This window comes from Lathamus discolor, chromosome 1 (assembly GCF_037157495.1).
Source record: "Lathamus discolor isolate bLatDis1 chromosome 1, bLatDis1.hap1, whole genome shotgun sequence".
Taxonomy (NCBI): domain Eukaryota; kingdom Metazoa; phylum Chordata; class Aves; order Psittaciformes; family Psittacidae; genus Lathamus; species Lathamus discolor.
Window position 1 is genome coordinate 108939169 of NC_088884.1, and position 19454 is coordinate 108958622.

A 19454-nucleotide genomic window follows, 5' to 3' on the forward strand; every position below is an offset into this window, starting at 1 on the left:
TCTGTAATGTCCTGTTTGTGGGCTTTGTCCTTGGTTTTTTTTTTGGTTTTTTTTTTTTGCATAGCATTATATTAAGGTGTGTGTCAGTTCTTTTTGTCTTTATACATACACAGAGAACATGGCAGGGCATTTCAGGCTTTTTATTAGCACTGGTGTGGAAATCCTGAGTTTCAAAAAAACATTATCATACATTGAATTGGTCTGCTATCTATTCCTTTTTTGGCCGGATTCTACCTGTACTGCTGGTTTTCTGATTCCATTCATAAAGAGGATTGCTTTGATCATACTTTGGTAACATCCAAGTGATGATACAGGTTGACAGGAATTGGCCTCTCTGCACTCTTAGAGTACAGCACATAAAACTCGGACCTCATCCATGCTAGAGGTGTGTAACATAGTGGCCCGGACCGTGCACAGATGGGCTGCCAAACCTGTAGCAGCAGCATCCTGATTAATAAGCCAGTAGAAGAGATCTTTGGCAGCACCTTCAGCAGGATCCTTAACCTAGGCTTTGATCCAGGACCAAATTGGAAGAAGACAGCGAGGAATGCTCAGCTGAGTCACCACTTTCCACAGCACGCTGTAGCACAGAGGTGCCCCGGAGCACTCCCTGTCTGCAGACTGCAGGACTGAGGATGCTGCCAGTGTTCCAGAGTCAAAAAGATGGCAAAGTTAAATGTGAGGTGGTAACTAGCGTGGCAGAGTGGGTGAAAAGGTTACATACAAACCCTTGACCAGAGTTAGGGGGTGCCTTGTTAGACACAATTGTTGCCATGGTGTCATTTTGTAGTCACCACCCAGATCCCTTGCTGTTCCCTTTGTAAGCACCGTCAGGCTGTCCTTGACCGCCCAACTGCTGCAATAAGTTGAGTTTCTCTAGGCGAAGGAGGGAGATCAGTAAAATATTTACAAAGTACAGAAAAGAAAGAGCAACCGCAGCAAACTGAGGTTTTGCTAAACAGGAAGATGCTGTCCCTTAAGTCACATAAAAATCTTGATGACAACGTCCATGGCACTGTAAACTTGAAATAGAATCCCTTTTTAGTAATGCAGCCTAGCATAAGTGGCAGTGTTTCAGGCTAACCCACCTCATACACTTGCCTTGTCAGAACCTAGGCTTGCTACACCTTGGCCACTGCTATCAGATTTTCCAGAATATCCTTCTCCTGTAAAGCACATAGGATATTACGACCCAAAGTGTTGTGGCAGTGAGGTTCTGAGTCAGATGCTCTGCGTGGGATTGACTGTCTTGCATCTTCCACTTAAAAGGGAAATAATTTTCAAACACTTCATGTCCAATGTAGACGAGGATTGAGTTCATTCCTGAAAGTAAGCACAGGTCATCTGAAAGAGCAGGCATGAGCTTGCTTCAGAGTAAGCAGGCAGAGGCATGCCAGGCTTATTGAAACAGAGTGCCAATGAGGCAGTAACAGCTAATGTTAGTTGCCCCAAAGATGCTGCACGTGTTTTCAAAGGCAGACTGAGGGGTTCTCTGCCCCAAAACATTTACTGAAAAGAAATACAGACAACCTGTATGCTGAACACAAAATACAACTAAATCAGTATCCTGCAATTCTACTGATGAGAATTATCACAGTTACTATTGTCTTCAGGGTGGCCAAGTGCCAACCTATTTGGTCAGATCTATTGCCTTCACAAACAAATGCTGACTGCCCTTCAAAGCTCTGAGATTTCTGGTAGGAGATGCAATACTGTGCTGTCACCCTACCCATATCTCTGTCCAGACACCAGAGCTGCTGAAAGGTTCCCTCTGCTGTGGGTTTGCATTCTGTACTCAGATGTTTGCCAAGAGCCCAGTGTGGTTAAAACCACAGTGGGATGCTTTGGGAGACACGCTTATCTAAAAACAGAGACAGAACCTAACACAGCTACCCAGGGGATTTTGTCTTCCCTGTCTTCAGAAGTAGTATTACTCTGCTGACAGGCCTTTGAGTTTCCCATTAGGTTACCCAAGTCTCAGCAGTCCTTTCCAAAACCAACTACGAACCAGCTGTGGTATTTTGCTTGGTACTAGGCAGCTGTTCCCTGGGACCTTAACTGGAGATCAAACTGAGAACAAGCATTGGGCAATAGCAGCTTCCAGCCCTTGTTTAAGACTTGACAGTTCCTCTTCCTAAATACCTGAAATGTCCCAGTTCTACACAAAGGTTCATCTCAAGTGGCACCCTTCAGGACCTCATTCTAAATCCCAACTCTTTTAAAGACAAGGGAAGTGAAGAAAACATAAAAGGGTAGAATCAGTGCAGAAAGAATTGGAAGGAATACATTACCTGCCATGGCTTTACTGACCTGGGTAGAAAAATGGAGCACCTGACCAGAGTCTCTTGACATCCACAAGGTAATACATCAGCAGTAAGAGGATGAAGGCAAAGCAGCTCGTGGTTGTCACATATGACAGCGACCTACACACGTTTTCAGTAGAAAGATTATTTAAGGAACTATGTGATATGGACAGATCTCAATATAAGAAAGGCAAAATATTCTTCAAGGTAAAATAGTACTTGAACAAAATCATACTAAAAGTTGTATCTGTCTCTTTGCTTACCATAAGTTCTTGTTTATGGGAATAAATCCATCTTCTTTAGAGCATTTTGTTAAGATAGCAGAAACAATTCCCTGAAATAGAAAGTTGCTAAAGTTTATGCAGCCACTGCAACATGTTTCAGAAATAACTAAGTCTGCATTGCATAAAAATACATGTCTGTTGAAGAGCTATGTATCCATTTGACTTACCATCACAATGCTCCATATGGCAAACCGACTCATAATTTGTTTGTGCTGGTCTTTGTAGAACAAGATAATTTTTCCTGCCTAATATAGAAAGAATACAGAAAATTAATGCCCCTACATGTAACTACATTTCAAGAGCCAGATACATTTGCTGCCAGCCACCTATGCTAAGACACAGAACACAAACAGGATTTATACCAACTAAGTGGCTGAAAGGCTCAGAATGGGAACTCTTTGCAAAGAATGGGCACAGAAGGGGAAAACAAAAGAATGCAATAGAAGTGGGTGCACCTTTTCTCCCTCTCGTGCTATATTAACACTGAGGAAGGGGATGAGCAACTTTGTTAGCTTAACACAACGTGACTCAAGCTCTATCTCCCTCAGCAAGGACTGCATGAAGGAATGCCACCCATCCCCAGCCAGCCAGAACAGCTTCTCCACAGCTCACACTGCACCCTGGCCTGCAGCACACGCTGCTTTTCATGCCCCACTTAGAAACATGTCCTGATGACTCACTCCCCAGGGTCACACTGCTGTTCCAGCCTCTGCCCCACAGAGATTCCCCATCAATTTGTACTCAGTGCTACATACAGTAGCATTCCGTTCCCAGTTCAAGAGTTTCACTTTGGTTAGGAGCTCCTGCACTGACAGAAGAGACAGCAGTGGCCAAGCAGAACTGCATCAAAAAGCATCATGATATCCCATTTTAAACACATTGGTGAGCTGTGAGCTTTTGATGTTGGCAACAGTAATGTGAACCCCTGCCTCCCTCATGCCTGGGATGGTGAGCACACCCACAGCACCTGTACAAGGTAGTTAACACTGCGCATCCAGCAGAAAACTAGCAATGGGGAACATGTACAGCTGTGACCTTTAAAACTGCATGTTTGAAATGAAGCTGTGAAGTGTATGCATCTCTTGGCACTATTTCCAACACGCAGAACCAGCCTACTCCCAGCATAAGCACAACCTTAAAATAAGCAAAGGAAGGTTCTGGGTGAATGTTCTGCAAACTTTTTGTGTTCATCCCTTACAAAAACTGAGAGAAAAATCTTAGTTTATGTAATGAAAGCTACTGCCAGGTTAGGTTCCACTTCTCTGACACTCACCTCAGTCTAAGTCAGCCTGAGGGCATTGTTCTGGAAAAGGTTCTGTTAGAACCACTCTCAGCCTTAAGTAAGAAAACCCAAGCTTCCTCCCCACTTCCAAGATTCCTTCAGATCTTCCCATTTTAGCACAGAACCAGAAAGACAAGAGGTACCTGCAGTCCCAGAAAGGCCATAAAGATGGTATTTATGGTCCCCAGGATCCCTTCAGGATCATACGGCATCGTTGTTTGGTAAATCACCTTAGAGAGAAAACAGTTGTTACAGGACACCTGAGCAACCGATCTTCCCTTCCATCCTCCTACATGTACCATTCCCAAGCTCTTTCTGACAGCTATGTTCAGGGCTGACCTGTGGCTACATACTGCAAACCAAAAGCTACTTACACTTGAAGAGGGATGCTGATATATATGCTTTTCTCCAAGCAGCAAACGATCAATGTAACCAGCCGCTCCTCCAGTGCAGTTGGGATAGTTCCCAAAGTCTCCAATGCCCCCAGGACCTAGATAGCCCCTAGGACAAAAAGAAACAGGTTATGGCGCAAAGTGTTGGTACACCCCAACTTCACAGCAGCTGACCCACTGGCCCAAAATACTCAATGCTCCATGTTTTCCCTGGCCAGAGGCACACAGTGAAACACAGGCCCTGCATGACACAGACCTCATGGAGATTTTAAATCCTCTTCTTTAAATAAAAAGGAACAATGATGTCACCTTTATAATACCTTGTACTTTGGTACCAAAGTAAAGCTTTTTCACATGATGAATGCTTCCCTTTAACCCTCCTGGTGTAAAAGCCCTCCTCCTCATACTTTCCCTATGGCTAATAAAGTCTATTCTCTACTCAGTAGAAGTAAAACAATCTGATGCCCCATAGAAAATAGTCTGGGTGCACAGTCTTACCTTGGACAACCTGGCACTGGTAACAAAAAGGTCAGGCAGAGCCAAATTGCTTCTAACATCAGAATGAAAATCCACTGTGGCCAGTAGGGGAGAATATCCTGCAGAGCAGGACACAGTGTCTCCTGCACAGAGATGGAGGGAATGGGGTATTAGCTGGCAAGTAAAAACCATGCCCCTAGGGACATCCTGTGCTTCCTGGCAAGCAGTCCCCCAGATATAAGAAGGAGCCATTGTCATTTCAAAACTGGGCTCTACCAATAGACCTTTCATCTTCACAAACAACTTCCAGACACTTAGTTACTTGGGGGAGGTGAAGAAACAAATCAAAACAAAAGCCCACAATGTTTTTGAGCTTGGAAAATGTCAGAAGGAATTTTGATTCATGAGCGCAACAAAAGCCTTTTGGGAGAGCAGGCTCCAGAAAGGCCAAGAAGCAGTATTACTTTCCCCTGCTGTGAAAAAACACTGCCAAAATTAACCGGACAAAACGCAAGCCACAGGACTCAGCATACAGATGCCTGTCCCTGGGGTCCCTTGGCAGTGGAATGTCATCAGAAGTGCCTGGGAATGCCTGCTTCCAAGCACCATCTGAATGAATCAGTGAAATCTTTAAATACAGCAAACCTAGATGTGGCAAAATGCACTATGGGACACTGAAGGGTGCATGTTCCCTGGAATTTTTGCCAGGTCACACTGCACTACACATCAGGTAAAATGCTATGTGTTTTCTCTTCATTTCTCATGTGCTCCTTTCTGCCCAAACAAGAGCAAAGGCTCCTAAACCCTACTTGATTATCACTTGTCATCTCCCCACATAACTCACCAAGGTCCCACTCTCAGCACCAGCTCTTGTACACAGGAGTTCAAGAGCAGCGATCACAAGGTATGCGAATCCCAGCCTCTGGAGCACCCCAGGAACACGCAGATTATCCCATGACACTGGAAAACATGCAAGCAACAAGGAAAAGGAACAGACAGGGCATCTTTAGTAAATAGGAAAGTTACCTTTCTCCAGGGAGAGCCGAGACCCATTGCAGGTACACAGGACACCTCCACTCTGCCACCCCACTTTCTGGAATCACAACCCTGGGACAGTCAGCACTAAGGTGATAAACAGTGGTCAGCACACGGGTCAGAGAGAACTGCACTGGTGCAGAGCTGAAGAGCACTCTATAGAATACCATCAAACTGCCTCCATGCAACCAGTCAGTACAGCAAAGTTGACACTGTTTTCCCAACAGACCAGCCAAGGAGGTGGGAACAGCTGCAGGAATGCAAGGAAAAGAGCAAGCGCCACTCACATGGTCCAAGGCAGTAATTGGGATTCACAACTATGATTCCCAGCAGGATTAGCAGCAAACTCCTCCAGAGGATTTTCCCAAGCACCTTCTGCTTGGAACTTCCCCACCTCAGCATGGAGCTCAGTGACAATGATATCGATGTCCCCATGATGAACACAAACCTGGAGAACAGAGCAGATAGGAAATAGAGCTGGCAGATGTCCCATCACACACGTGCATGACAGCAAACACTAAAGTTAAGAGAGTAGCCTGCACTGGCCCAACAGCAATGCATGCATTAAGTGAAACTGGACAACCGATTGCTAGGAATTCCCAGACAACTGAGCTTGCATGATGGGACTTTTCCACCTCTTTGAGTAGTCAGTTGGGGCAATAAAGGTCAGGGAAGTAGCTGCATTCTAGTCTTTTTGCAGCAGTGCATATGCTGCCAAAACTTCCACTACCCCAAATTATATCAGCATCCTCAGAGCAGTGAAACACAAGCTGCAAATCTGATTCAAATTCAGAACTGACATGCTCCTCCCCTCTAGATTGGGCTCACAGTCCAAGCCCAGCTCCAGGAGTAGCCCACAGCTGGTCGGTATCTTAGAGAAGCATGCTAGGGGCAGGCAGGATAATTGTTTCCGCATAAGACCATCCTCTGGTTATTGAGACATCAGCTTAATCCCAAATTCCCTTGGCTGTTTTACCTCTGGACACACATCAGTCCAGCTTTGAATCTTGCCAGATTGATCACCTTCAACACAATAGTGTGGCAATGAGCTCCTCAGGGATACTCCACTTCCACTGAAAGGATAACCTTGGACCTCCTACTAACACTGTGGGGGGAAGGAAGGAGGATGTGTGGTGGGCAGAAAGCACTCAGCTCTACTACTGGATCATAAGGGTGATGCTGTTATCTGGGGGAGCAGCTTCCTATCAACCCTTCAACGCAAATTCACCTCTAAATACATTTCCACATGGAGGCAAGGTGCACACAATGTTCTCCTTGCAACTTTTCACATACAGAATCACTTGACACAAGACTGCTCTTCAGGAAGACTTACCATGGAAACACCAGATCTGCCACTGTTAATCCTACAGAGAAATACAAAGGAATACATTACTTCACTCAAACCCTCCCTAAATTTGAACATGATTGTTGAGTTTCCACAGGACCTGCAGGCTGCTTGCCAATTATTTGATGCCCCAAATCTAAAACATGTTATAAATAAAACTTACAAAGAGCTAACCATCTTGCTTCACTGCTTTTACCATTCTTCAAAAACAGGGTCAGAACTGATCGCTGTGTCTTGGGAAAGATCTCAGGGATGGGATCCTTGCTGTTCTCCACTAGGGCAGCACAATGCCTGACCTCTTCCCTAGCAGCTTGCCTATCAAGGTGTTGTTTGTGCAGCATCAAGCACCATCAGCTTAACTGTGGCCATTAAACAACATAGAAAGTTAAAATTGTGAACCTGTGTCAAAACTGAAAAGGCAAGACATAGACTGTGATGTGAAACCACCCCGTCACTGTGTGATGAGTAGGGCTACACATGGCTTTGCTCATTAACCTAATAGGCCAGATACCTGGCTAAGGCAACCTGGCACAGTGTCTTAGCCTAAGTCTTCAGCTGAGCAACAGCTCGCTGCAGCATCTGCAACGCCAACCATATCTAGGTACTGCTGCAGCTAAAATGCAGATCAACTGTCTCAATTGTACTTTACCATTCCAACTCTCGTGTTTGAAGAACCAGTATTTTCCTCCTCCATAGTTAACGAACACCATAATTATAAGAGAGAGCCTGAAAAGACAAGTTAAAAACACACACAAAGTATCGCATGTCGATGAACTACATATACATGAACACAAAGTCAGTGTTTACCCCCATTAAAACATTTATAACTGTGAGATCTGGTTTATTTTATTTTTAAAGCAAGATTATGCACAAAGTCTTGAGCTTTGCCAACTAGGAAGCAGCATTTCAGAGATCATGGGTGGTGGTAAACCAAAGTAAGCTCTTTCACATAGCATTTTCATGCTGAACGTATGTTGCTCTTTTCCTCCCTCTGCCACAACTTTAATATTGCTTCAAACTAGATCAACTGCAAAGTGTTTTGGAAAATCCAAGAACTCAAACCTTGATTATCTTCCAAGTAAAACAGACCCCCTTGAACTGTCCATCTGCTATATATTTCTGTACACTGTCCAACCGCCATTGGAAAGATCTCATTCCCATTGGAAGAGTTACATCTGAGCAAGGTCTTATGCTCACCCTCGGAATGTGTCCAGGGAACGCAGCCGCTGCCGGGAGGCTGTGCTCCACAAATGCGGGGTGAGATCACTGCTAACGGAGTCTGCTGTGTTCGGGGACCCGAGCTCCTTCGGGAACAAACCAGACACACGAAGGGCAAGTCAGCAGCTGCATCAGCTGAGGTCAAGGAACAGAGGTCAGCAAACAGCCAACATTCCCCTACTGCCTTTCTCTTTGCTCTCCCCATCTTCTTTATCCTTTTGCTTCCCCACTCGCTACTTCTAACCTGCTCATGGCTTCGCCATACTGCAATGATATTTGCAGATGTTCTGCACTCTACCTTTGACCAGGGTGAAAACAACAATGCACTGAAAAGAGCCTGTGTTTGAGATTCATGAGATCTGGGTCCAGTCCAATTGGCCACATGCTTGCCATCACTCTGAGTGATGCTTTATAATAGAGCTGAACAGATCCAGCTGCTGATTCTCAAACAGGATCCATCCAACCAGCACCTGTCTGACACTACACTGTTCAGAGAGTTAAACCAGCAGAAAATTAATCCTTTCAAATGCCAGAGTGGCTTCTTTACAATCACGTTCCCTACATCACTCCGGTCAGTCCCAGTGACAGCATAAAGAAGCAGACAAACCTTTAACACAGCTATGCAAATGAACAAGAATTCCTGTAAAGCCGACTCCCAAATGTTTTGATTCTAGACAGGTTTGGACCTCCTAGAAGTGAAGCCCAGACTGTGAGGATCTACCTATATGCTAGCACAAAACACAACTCACATAGAAATGCCAGCTCTAGGGCTGCCAGAGAAATCCTGACTTTAGTATAGATCCTGCTAGAATTCCTACTGTGCTGGAAGCAGACATGAAGGCAGGCATTTCTTCCCTTCCGTCACACTGACTGTGTCAGAAGGGAACATGTTTGCTTCAAGGGAACTAGAGAGAGCACAAAGCTGTATGTCCAAGACTTTCAATAGCTCTACTGGGAAGCCACTAAACTTGTGTGCAAAACCAGCCTAGCACTCTCCATTGACATAAAATTGCCTGTCTGACATCAATAGAGGCTTTGCCAAGGGAAACATGCTCAAAGCAGAACATGATTAGTAATAAACAAGCTCAGATATCCAGATAGTGTATGTTCCTTAGAGGTGAAACACTACAGAATGCAGATTAAAGATACTGTGGTCACTCACAGAATTAATCAGACGATCGGTTTCTCTGGGGTTCAGTTTCTTGTAAACCCAGTTCCTGACTGCATGAATTCTGAGAATTAGAAGCAGTTTAAAACACAAAACAAAACAAGTACTTTATAGCCAAATTCATCTTAACATCAACTGTAAATCAAAAGTTGGGACAGTCCCTGTGTCTGTTTTCCCAGCTCCTACACACAGTACTGAGGTTCAGCCAGCACCTGGGACCTCAGTGAGGTTCACCTGTTATAACACTGCCACAAGCTCAGGTTTCGGGGGCTTTATCCTCAGGTTGTTTGCAGGCAGGGAGGACTCACATCACCCAGTACACAGGATGGAAGGCTGCACATGCCACACACACTCATGTCCTGCTGCCTTGTACTGCTGATTGAGGGCTAGACCCAGGCACAAGTCACAGGAGCATGAGGCAGGGTCTGCAGTAACCCCTGTGCACACAAGTTCAGAAGGCTGCAAGGTATGCCCCAAGGGAAATCACATCACTCTATTCATTGTCACATGGACAGCTACCACAGCTTACCTTATACATGGCAACCAGGTAACAGGGCTACACTGAGACTCCAAAGCACTAACACACCATGACATGTGTTTTTAAACTGGTGGCCCCTACTTCACATGCAAGGAACAGCTACAATACTGTTATACTTACTTCATCAAAAGGCGTCCAACAATCAGGATAGTGAGGGTCCCCGTGTAAACCAGGAAAGCAAAGAGAATAGCTGCATGAAAGAGAAAAAAACACAAGTCTATAAATGACCTAACAAAACCATTCAGTAACCTGGCCTTGGCCAAGCGTGACACAAACATGACAAAAAGCCCAACCCATCAAGCATCATACCACCTTCTCCATGCAATACATAGCCCCAGCACAAGTCCCAGAGAAACAAACAAACAAACACAACAAAACCCCAAAACAACCCAAACCAAAAGCAGGTTAGTTTTGAAGTACAGCTACGTGACTACACATCTCAGCATTAAAAAAAAAGGCAAAGTAAAACTGCACTGCACCACAAGGCAATCGGGAGAAAAAAGCTGATGTGCTATACATTCTGAAGAAGAAACTGAAGAATTGGAAACAGCCTCAACATGAAAAGGAAGACATGGGAGAAGGGAATACCCCAAGTTTGCAATTTCTCTTTACAGCTGGAAAACTGGAAGGACTGAAGAATAACCTATATATGAAGAAATACATATGAAGAATAATGTAAAGGAAAAGAATGGAAGACATGTAGGTGAGAGCTCGAAGCAGCCCTGGAAAGAGATGAACAAAGACGCAAGATGTGAGGCTTAAAACTAAAAGCACAGCAACAAACAAAAATCCAAACACTGCATGAATTGTTTCCCATTTTGTGAGGGAAGACAGAGGGAAGAAGAGGAAGGATTGTGTGTACATACATTAACACGCAGGAAAACAGGAACTAACTACAAAAATGCCTCTTTCCAGACACATACCCACTGATTTTTCTGGGCTAACCCCTGCTGCAAAAAGGTTGTGGTTGTACAGTATGTCATGTGAAGAGGCCTGATTCTAGTAAGGGCCCCAAGGTGGGTGTATAAAACATAAGGAGGTGAGATGCTGAGAGAGAAGAGAGGCAAGCCCATAGCACATCTTCGGCACAGCACAAGTAGCTGTACAGGCTTCGTTAGGAAGTTGGTTCCGCTGGGAGACATGCAAGTTGTCGAAAGGAAGGGGAAAACAGAGGATTACATACGGAGATAGCTGTTGACAGGGCCTTCATTGATGACTAGGTCACAAGAAACAGTTTTGGTGCTCGTACTTAGGGTCTTTACCACGAGGGAATAATTGCCAAACTCTCCAAAATGATACTGAATCCTGCAAAGGATAAAGGAAACAGAACTTGCTGAGCCATCATTGCTACGTGCAGGTATCACAGCAGCATCTCGGCCTGTAAACCTGGATGCTTGTACAAAAGGCAAGCCGAAAACCTGGCCTAACAGCGTGATCTACCAAGGCGCTGCCTGGCTCTGCCTTTGCCATCACCGTCCCTTGCCCAACACAGATGCATTACCACACATGTACTGCCTACTACATCACCCGTCTTCGTGAGCCACACTCTGCAAGAGAAACCAGGCACGGGCACATGCTGTCTCCACACACACCGTTTCAGCTCCTGCTGGTGCCTACATCTTGTCAGCACAATTGCAACGTATGCCACAATTACAGCAGCAGGGGGAAGACTGCACTCTGAACAGTCAGGAAAAAGGTTATGAGCAGGCACCAAGTGCCCACAGGGCTCCAAGGAAACCGAACACAAACCCAGAAAGCGACAAAACAGAAAACCCAAACAGCACAGAGCTACCCAGATGCTCCCTGGGGCTGTGCCACGTACTTGCAGAGCTCCGTGTCACTCACAGAGCCGTTGAGCTGCAGCGTGAGCGGATGCTGGGTGTCCACCGCTACCTCCGCCGTGCCCGGCTTGCTCAGGCTCCCGTTGCTCGGTGGCACGAACGCGAGGACCTGATACAGGCACTGCGGGAGAGGAGCGCGAAGGGAGCTGATCAGCGCCGCAGCGGGTGAAAGCGGGCCCGCTCGCACCGCGCCCAACCCACGGGAAGGTGCCGCGGACTGACCGGAGCCGTTCGGCTGCAGGGCCTCCCGGCGCGCAGAGCGGCGCCGCCGAGCCCCGGGGCAGGGGTGCCCGGGGCAGGGCGCGGGGGTGACACACACGCGGCTCCCGCCGCTCACCTGGTGGCAGGAGCCGGAGCGGGCGGCGAGGAGCAGGCCCTGCGCGGGCAGCTCGTTGCGGACGAGCAGCACGGCCTGGTCCATCCGCCCCGGGGGGCGCCGCTCCACCGCCCCGGCCGCGCTCCCCTCCGGCGGGCCCCCGCTGTGCGGCTGCGTGAGGCCGGGCGCCATCAGCAGCGCGCCCAGCGCCGCGGCCACCGCCGCCGCCAGCCCGGCCGCCGCCGCCATGTCGCTGCGCTCCGCCCCGGGGCGGTGCCGCCGCCACCGCCGCCCTGCGCGGCCGGGAAGCGCGCTCGGTGCTGCCCCCTCCCCGAGGGTGCCGGGCGTTCCGGGGTCAGCGGCCCTGCCCGGGGCGGCCCAGCCGGGGCCATCCCGCTCAGGTAACCGGGAGGATGAGCGGCGAGGCGAGCGCCGAGCTCCAACCGCTGTTAGCGTAGGGCGCTGCCACGCGTGGCCTTCCGTGTAGGCTGCAGGCGCAGGGCTGCAGTGACACAGCCCCCGAGGCGCTCACCCCCGGGCTGGGAAGAGGGTCCCGCTCAGCCTCCGTTTGCCGCGGAGGATGCAGAAGGCACGGCCATGGAAAAGAAACCGCACTTTGTTAGGAGGGAGTTTCTTCCCAGGGAGGTGTCCTCCAGCTCATTGGTGTTACTGCTTGTGGCTGTCCTGCTCCTTAATGCCCTTCTCTACCTGTACCTCAACAAGTTTTACAGCTCTTTGGGACGCGGCGAAACAGACCCCAGCCTCTGCCCTTTTGGGTACTTCAAACTGGGAACGGTGAAGAATTGTTCCCCGTGGCTCTCCTGTGAAGCCATGAATAGGGAAGTCAGGAAGCTCAAGTGTGTTGGTGAAGGTGCTGTGAAAAAGGTGAGTTTGGTTTTCCTTTCTTCTGTCCTGTGGATGAAGAGCTTTCACTGTTTGCTGGCTAATTAAGTATCCTCACAACAGCTCATGATCGTAGACATATGGCTACCAATAAGGTGCAAAGAACACGCAGGAGAGCGTGACCAGGTCTACCTCCCTGACAGTGAACGACATCCAGCCACACAAGCAAAATCACAGAGATGGGATGAGTGTGGTACAGTTATGGCAGAGTAAGACTGGCTGGTTGGGTAGTGTGAAATAATTTAATCCATCTGCATTGCCCATTCCAAAGACAACTTAGGAAGCCGTGATGTAATTATGACATCTGTCAGTACGGGCTTGCGGTGGCAGGTACACGGCCTTACCTAAAGGCTTGACTGTGACTGGTGATTGGTTCGAGGTTGTGACTAAGCAGGTCACTCAAAGGTCAACTGGTGGAAGAAGGCTCTCCACATCTTATGTGTCTCTCGTGTGTTCTCAGGTCTTCCTCTCCGAGTGGAAGGAAAACAAAGTGGTCCTTTCACAGCTCACCAACCCAGAGCTGAAGGAGGACTTTCTCCACGGACTGAAGATGCTGAAAGCTCTTCAGAGCAAGCACGTTGTCCGGCTGCTTGGCTACTGTGAGCAGCAGTTCACAATCCTCACCGAGTACCATCCTCTAGGGTCTCTGAGGGGTCTGAATGAAACTCTTCACATCCCCAGGTACAAGGGGATGAACACCTGGCATCGCAGGCTGATGCTGGCTATAGACTATGTGAGCATCATTCGGTACCTGCACAGTAGCCCTCTGGGCACCTTAGTGATGTGTGACTCGAATGACCTGGACAAGGTCCTCTCTCAATATCTCCTAACAAGTGACTTTCATGTCCTGGTGAATGATTTGGACGCTTTGCCTCTTGTGAACAGGAGTGCTGGCAGGCTGGTGAAGTGTGGTCATCGGGAGCTCCAGGGCGAGTTTGTAGCTCCTGAGCAGCATTGGCCCTATGGAGAAGAGGTGCCGTTTGAGGATGACCTCATGCCACCCTACGATGAGAAAACAGACATCTGGAAAATCCCAGATGTCTCCAATTTCTTCTTGGGCCATGTTGAAGGAAGTGACATTGTGAGACTGCATTTGTTTGACATCCATGCAGCATGTAAGAAGAAGGACCCAGCTGAAAGGCCTTCTGCCCAAGAGGTCTTAGATACCTACAGGAAGGTTTTAACTCTGCTTATTCGGGAGACAGCCATGCCTGGTACTAGAGAAATGTTATAGTTAATCGTGAGACAAACAACATACTGAAGTTGATGTCCTTCCTATTTATGTAGCTTACCTGAAGGGCAAAATCTCTGTCCCTAAAACAGAAAAGAACAACTGAACTTGTACCTCTTGATTAAAAAAATAATAAATCCAGGCAATGGTGGAGCTCTGTAAGACTCCCATTGGTCTGTTTAATCTATCATTGGAAGAGGAGGGTCAAAATTGAAGTTGTGTGGGTGTGGGGGGAAGTTTGTTTCTTAAGGAATAATACATTTTCTTTAGCAACATTTACACAAAAACTCTTTTAACAAAAATACAGGAAAAGAGTTAAAGTACTGCTCCACTTAAACTGCTTGGCAGAGAAGTGGAGAGCAGAGACCATGACATGCCCCACACAAGCCTTGTGCTGATTCCTGTGGCTTTGGCCCATGTCTTTACCCATAAAGCACTCACTCACTTCCCCGTGGAGTAAAAGCAGTGGTCACTCAGATGAGGGTACTCGAGTTCACGTCGGACTTTAGTGAACCCCAATGCCAGAGCCACAACAGCAGTCTCTCCCTGATGGATGGGGAATAGCTTGTTTTTTTGAAGCTGTACTGCCATTGCTCTGTGGGCCCCATATCCCGCACCAGCAAGCATGTGGCCACTTTGTAATCCAGCAGATGATGCAGATCCTGTAGGGAATGCTTACAGACGTGCGCTCTTGGTTTTCAAGCCTCTGCCCCATGGTATTCTCAGATGGGCTCTTTGGAGATGAAGCTGTAAATCTTTAATCCACAGAAATCCTGAGCACTTTGGAAGAGAGCTGAAGCATGTCTTATTTTTCATTCACTTATCTTTGCTGAGTGGCATCATGACTTGATCAAAGTGAGGAAGAACAAGGAACTGAAGGAGAACGTGACTTCCTGCTAGAGCAATGAGCATTAAACATAAGCTTTGGAAAAGACCTATATCCAGAGCATACAACTCTATTGGGTCTGAAGTGAAAGCCTATTAAGCACAGAGAAAGGCTGCTTCAGTGTGTTTAAGAGAAAGCTTTTGGTACCTACATGGATGTTACAGCCTGTACCAACAGCTGGAGAGGAAGAATAACAATGCCTTAACCCAGCAGTAGGCTCTGTTTGGTGGGATTGGGATATACTTGTTTCCCTGGTTAAAAAAAAAACAGTACTATGAATGAGAGATACAGACTCCTAACATTACACACCCGAGGACTTTCTGTTCTGCAGACTAGGCCTCTGAAAGACCTAAGGGCTTAAGAGAGTGTTCATGTTTTGACTTGAGAGGTGATTTGTAAGCAGAGAAGTACATGATCGTTTCCGTTGGAGAGTTTGACTCTGTTCTTTGCTGTGCTGGAGTTTCTTTTCACCTAAACAAGCTGTGTTAAGACTGCACTGAGAACATTCAGTCAGTTTGAATACTGACTACCAATGCTGCTACCAAAATTTTATTGTAAATGGGAGAACTTCCTGAAAATGGCTAAATTCATACCTGATTTCATACAATGCCAGCAGGAGCCCTTTAAAGCCTGCTCATTATGGTTTACTTTTCCCTCTGGGCAGTCTATTTTCCCTGGCAGTGTTCAAGGCCAGGGTGGACGGGGCTTTGAGCAACCTGTTCTAGTAGAAGGCATCCGTGCCATGGCAGCGGGGGGATGGAACCAGATGATCTTTAAGATCCCTTCCAACCCAAACCAGTCTGTGATTCTATGATGGACAAGAACTTGCCAAGCTTCTTATGCTGGTCTCTCTCAGTTAAGACAAGATTCTGCTTGGATTCTTGCTCCATTGGGTACTGTTCCACCTTGCAAACAGCCATATTAATTTCACAGAGTGAAAAACAAATGAGGACAAATTCTGATTCTGAATAATTTTCTTGCCGTGGAGCTGTCTCTCCCTGTTCCTGGATGAAATAGTTACAATTATTTAAAAGAAAAGGCGTCTTGCTAAGCATTCACCCTAAGTACTGGGTCCTTCGCATGTCTCTTCCCCATTCCCTCTCCTTCAGCTCATATGTTGTCCAGCGTTTTATTTCATTATTACAGTTTATAATGTAACTTATTCAGGAATAAGTTACATTTGTTCTGAATACAGCTTTACGAAGTTTCAAAGCTTCTTTTCTGGGATGTTGTTTCTGTCTATGAGGAAACACTAGATGGCAGCATGAAGGTCAGCCTAGCATTAGTTATTGGCAGTTGCAGACTCCCGTGGCCAAACATAGCCAGGATCTGCCCTTGGAGACAGTAATTTGCTAGCAAACATCCATAACCCCCTAAAAAACCTCATTGTGTTTGCACTAGTGAGTCTGTAGTAGCAAGACAGATAAATATATAAGAGCTGTCAGAAGAGCCACACATGAAAGCTGAAAGGGCTACCTCCCCTTTAACTTGCTCATGATATTTTGTGTACTTTAGCATCCCTTTAATCAAAACCTGGTACAACCTCAGTCAAGTCTGAGTATCACCTGCTTTCAGCTTTTTCAATAAAATCAGAGGAATTTGTGCCCTCTCCATCTTTCTGCCCTTCCCCATCTTTCTGCCCTTCCCCACTAACCCCTTCCGCAACTAAAGATTACATGAATCCCATCCTTCCCACATTTCCAGCTTCCTTTTCCTTAAAGGGAAAAGGCAAGGCCCCACGGAGAGCGAAAAAGAGGCAGGACAGCCCTATATACAGTTGCTTCTCCTCTTTCCTGTTGCCTCTGCTGGGCATTACAGTTTTCACCACCGACAGCCGTGGATAAACATTTGGGGGCTTTGCTTTCTCAGCAGAAGCAGCTTTTACATGCCTGATGGAAAACATGACAGGATGAAGAGCAGGAAGAGGCCTGTTCTCAGCTGGAAGCCTGAAATCCTCTCCTTATCCACTCCTCAGCCAGCTTCAGACAGGTGGCCATGGCCTTCCCTGCCAAGGCCACCGCCACAGCCCTGCCTAACCACAGTATCAGCCGCTGGTTCTCATCTCATGCACAAATGAAGGGCCCCACACTCCTGGGATAGTTATTGACAAGTTTCCTATTGTATCCCTGCCTCTCCATCCCAAAAGTCCAGCCAAAGAAGCTGCACAAAGACAGGCCACACAAGGAGAAGGACTAGTTTATGAAGTTTAGCCCTTACCAGGTAGGTTTGTACCACAGGATACAGAATGGAAACAGTCTGTCTCAGAGCACAGTCCCAGATTTAGTTCAAACCCACTGCTCCTTTCTTTTTCTCAGTTATCCAAAGAATAGCACTATCATAGTTACGCTGTTTTCCTGTCCAAACTGCCTGCTGGCTGCAGGCTTCTAGGTGGATCAAATCTGATGTAGCTGTTTCCCTTTGTGTGCCATGGGTTTCAGATTACATCCTAAAAGCACTCTTGTAATACTAAATCTTGTACAGGTGTGCAGCCTTTATGGCAACACATCTGTATGTTCAGCACCGTCAGAGATAAGAAGTATTGCATGCGTATCCACACCAGCCACTCTGTAGGTGGGGGTAAGTGCTGAGGAAATAAAATGGACTATTTACTTGAATAGTTGTTTCACTGGTTTTGGATTGTTTCTTTTTGGAAGGATATGTTTAAAGACTGTGTTACTCTCTATTTAATAGAGTGGTACCTATTAAGTCTATCAGAAATTTGGAACACCACACAAAGTTTCTGAAATCCTATCACAAGCTCTAAACCAAATATTTCCCTTTGGTGCCATATAAACAAAACATCAGATCATTATCTTTGTGAAACAGTGGTAGTGCTGTTCGCCAGATATAATTTGTGAGATATTTGGCAGAATTTGCAACTGTAAACTGATTCTATCATTATGACTATAATGTCTTACCAACAGTCAAGAGACCCTGGGAACAAGAAAATGTGGTTCTCGAGTTCTTCTAGCATGATATAATGCGTATATTTGTAGAGTTCATCCAAGTTAATTATATGGTAGATGGTACTTTTAAAAAAGAAAAAGGATATTATGGTTTTATTTTAATTGGAATACTGTATACTTGAGATGACCACATGAGTTCCAATAATTGTCAGTCTGCGTTCTGAAGCCTACAATCCAGTATTTATCAGGATTAAATTGTGAATATATTTACAGTACAGCGATATTTATGTCTCAGCAATTTCTGATTCTGTTTAGCTCTTGGTAACTCAAAATCCATTAAAAATCACATATTTATATATAGAAACACACACGTATTCTTTGGCCATAATTTTCAGAAGAATGAGCTTACTGTTAGATTCAAGCATTCACATTTTGGATGTGAAGCAACTGGATTTTCAAAACTGGTAATAGCAGCTTTCAGTCAAATTTATAGTAGTTGCTGGATGCTAAGGACTTTTAGGGAATCATTTCCTTGTAGAGCTGGAAGACCTTTTTCAGCAAATCTTGTGATAAATCTATGGGACTGAAGTGGGTGCTTTTATCAAGCACATGCTAGATTTCTTTGTCGAATGAACAAAGTACCCACTTTTGTAAAAAGCTGTGATTTTTTTTAATAATTATTATTAAATCACAGAATTTTTCTCCCCAGGAGCTGGTTCCTGTGAGGGGTGGTGTCTGACTCACAGCTGAAACACCCCAGGCTTATTTGCTACTGTGTAACGTTGAAAATCCATCTACTAAGCTACTAAGGTTGGGTCTCCACTGGCTATGTTTAGCTTACAGCAATGCCATACACTGTTATGTATTATCTGTTTGGTGCCTACATGCTTTGGTCACAGGCCAGGATCCTGGAGGTCAGATCCTATACAGGCCCAGCAGAAAATGACAGTTGTTTCCCTACAAGCAGTTTTAGTATAAGAAAACAGAAAACAACTGGTGTCCTCATGCATCAACAGCATACACAAGCACTGAGTATCCCATCCCACCTCATACAAGCTACAATAAATATGCTGCATGATCTAAATGGGCAGGTCACACCATTTCTTGTGCATGTAACAGCAACTGCAAGGCCTGACCATATTCAACAGCAGCTTACATTCCTATTCTTGAAGGTGTTTCAGGAGTCCAAGACTGAAACAAAAGCCCAAGCTATAAAAGGCAACAACAGTGTACCAACACAAGCTAACCTAGGCTCAAGAGTCAACTAACTTTGGTGTTTGAACCAGATTCCTCAAGGAAGTCAGGCAGAAGGCCTGCACTACAGAACTC

The 19454-nt window shown here is 46.1% G+C and overlaps 2 protein-coding genes across 2 annotated transcripts; one reads left to right on the forward strand and one right to left on the reverse strand.

Annotated features, from left to right (window-relative positions):
* Positions 1–125: 125 nt before the first annotated feature.
* Positions 126–12448, reverse strand: HGSNAT (heparan-alpha-glucosaminide N-acetyltransferase). The gene is made up of 17 exons (XM_065690134.1): positions 12221–12448; positions 11865–12004; positions 11226–11347; positions 10163–10232; positions 9499–9568; positions 8316–8422; positions 7768–7844; positions 7107–7137; positions 6061–6221; positions 5583–5698; positions 4760–4881; positions 4244–4370; positions 4013–4099; positions 2755–2832; positions 2567–2637; positions 2311–2423; positions 126–1323 (listed from the first exon to the last, which is right to left on the reverse strand). Exons 1-17 carry the CDS (start codon positions 12446–12448, stop codon positions 1142–1144), a joined length of 1902 nt encoding a protein of 633 aa, XP_065546206.1. The 3' UTR covers positions 126–1141.
* Positions 12449–12487: 39 nt separating this feature from the next.
* POMK (protein O-mannose kinase) lies at positions 12488–14503 on the forward strand. Its single transcript, XM_065690139.1, has 2 exons — positions 12488–13084; positions 13563–14503. The coding sequence occupies exons 1-2, from the start codon at positions 12797–12799 to the stop codon at positions 14334–14336; spliced, it is 1062 nt and encodes a 353-aa protein (XP_065546211.1). The 5' UTR covers positions 12488–12796; the 3' UTR covers positions 14337–14503.
* Positions 14504–19454: the final 4951 nt, after the last annotated feature.

Bases quoted from the DNA above. Each gene is read 5' to 3' on its own strand.
- POMK (XM_065690139.1), top strand. From the start codon at position 12,797: ATGGAAAAGAAACCGCACTTTGTTAGGAGGGAGTTTCTTCCCAGGGAG. The intron at 13,085-13,562 runs GTGAGTTTGGTT...GTGTGTTCTCAG, and splicing joins GTGAAGGTGCTGTGAAAAAG to GTCTTCCTCTCCGAGTGGAA.
- HGSNAT (XM_065690134.1), bottom strand. From the start codon at position 12,448: ATGGCGGCGGCGGCCGGGCTGGCGGCGGCGGTGGCCGCGGCGCTGGGC. The intron at 5,699-6,060 runs GTGAGTGGCGCT...CATGTTTTCCAG, and splicing joins CAATTACTGCCTTGGACCAT to TGTCATGGGATAATCTGCGT. The intron at 1,324-2,310 runs GTCAGTAAAGCC...GCTTACTTTCAG, and splicing joins TGCTCCATTTTTCTACCCAG to GAATGAACTCAATCCTCGTC.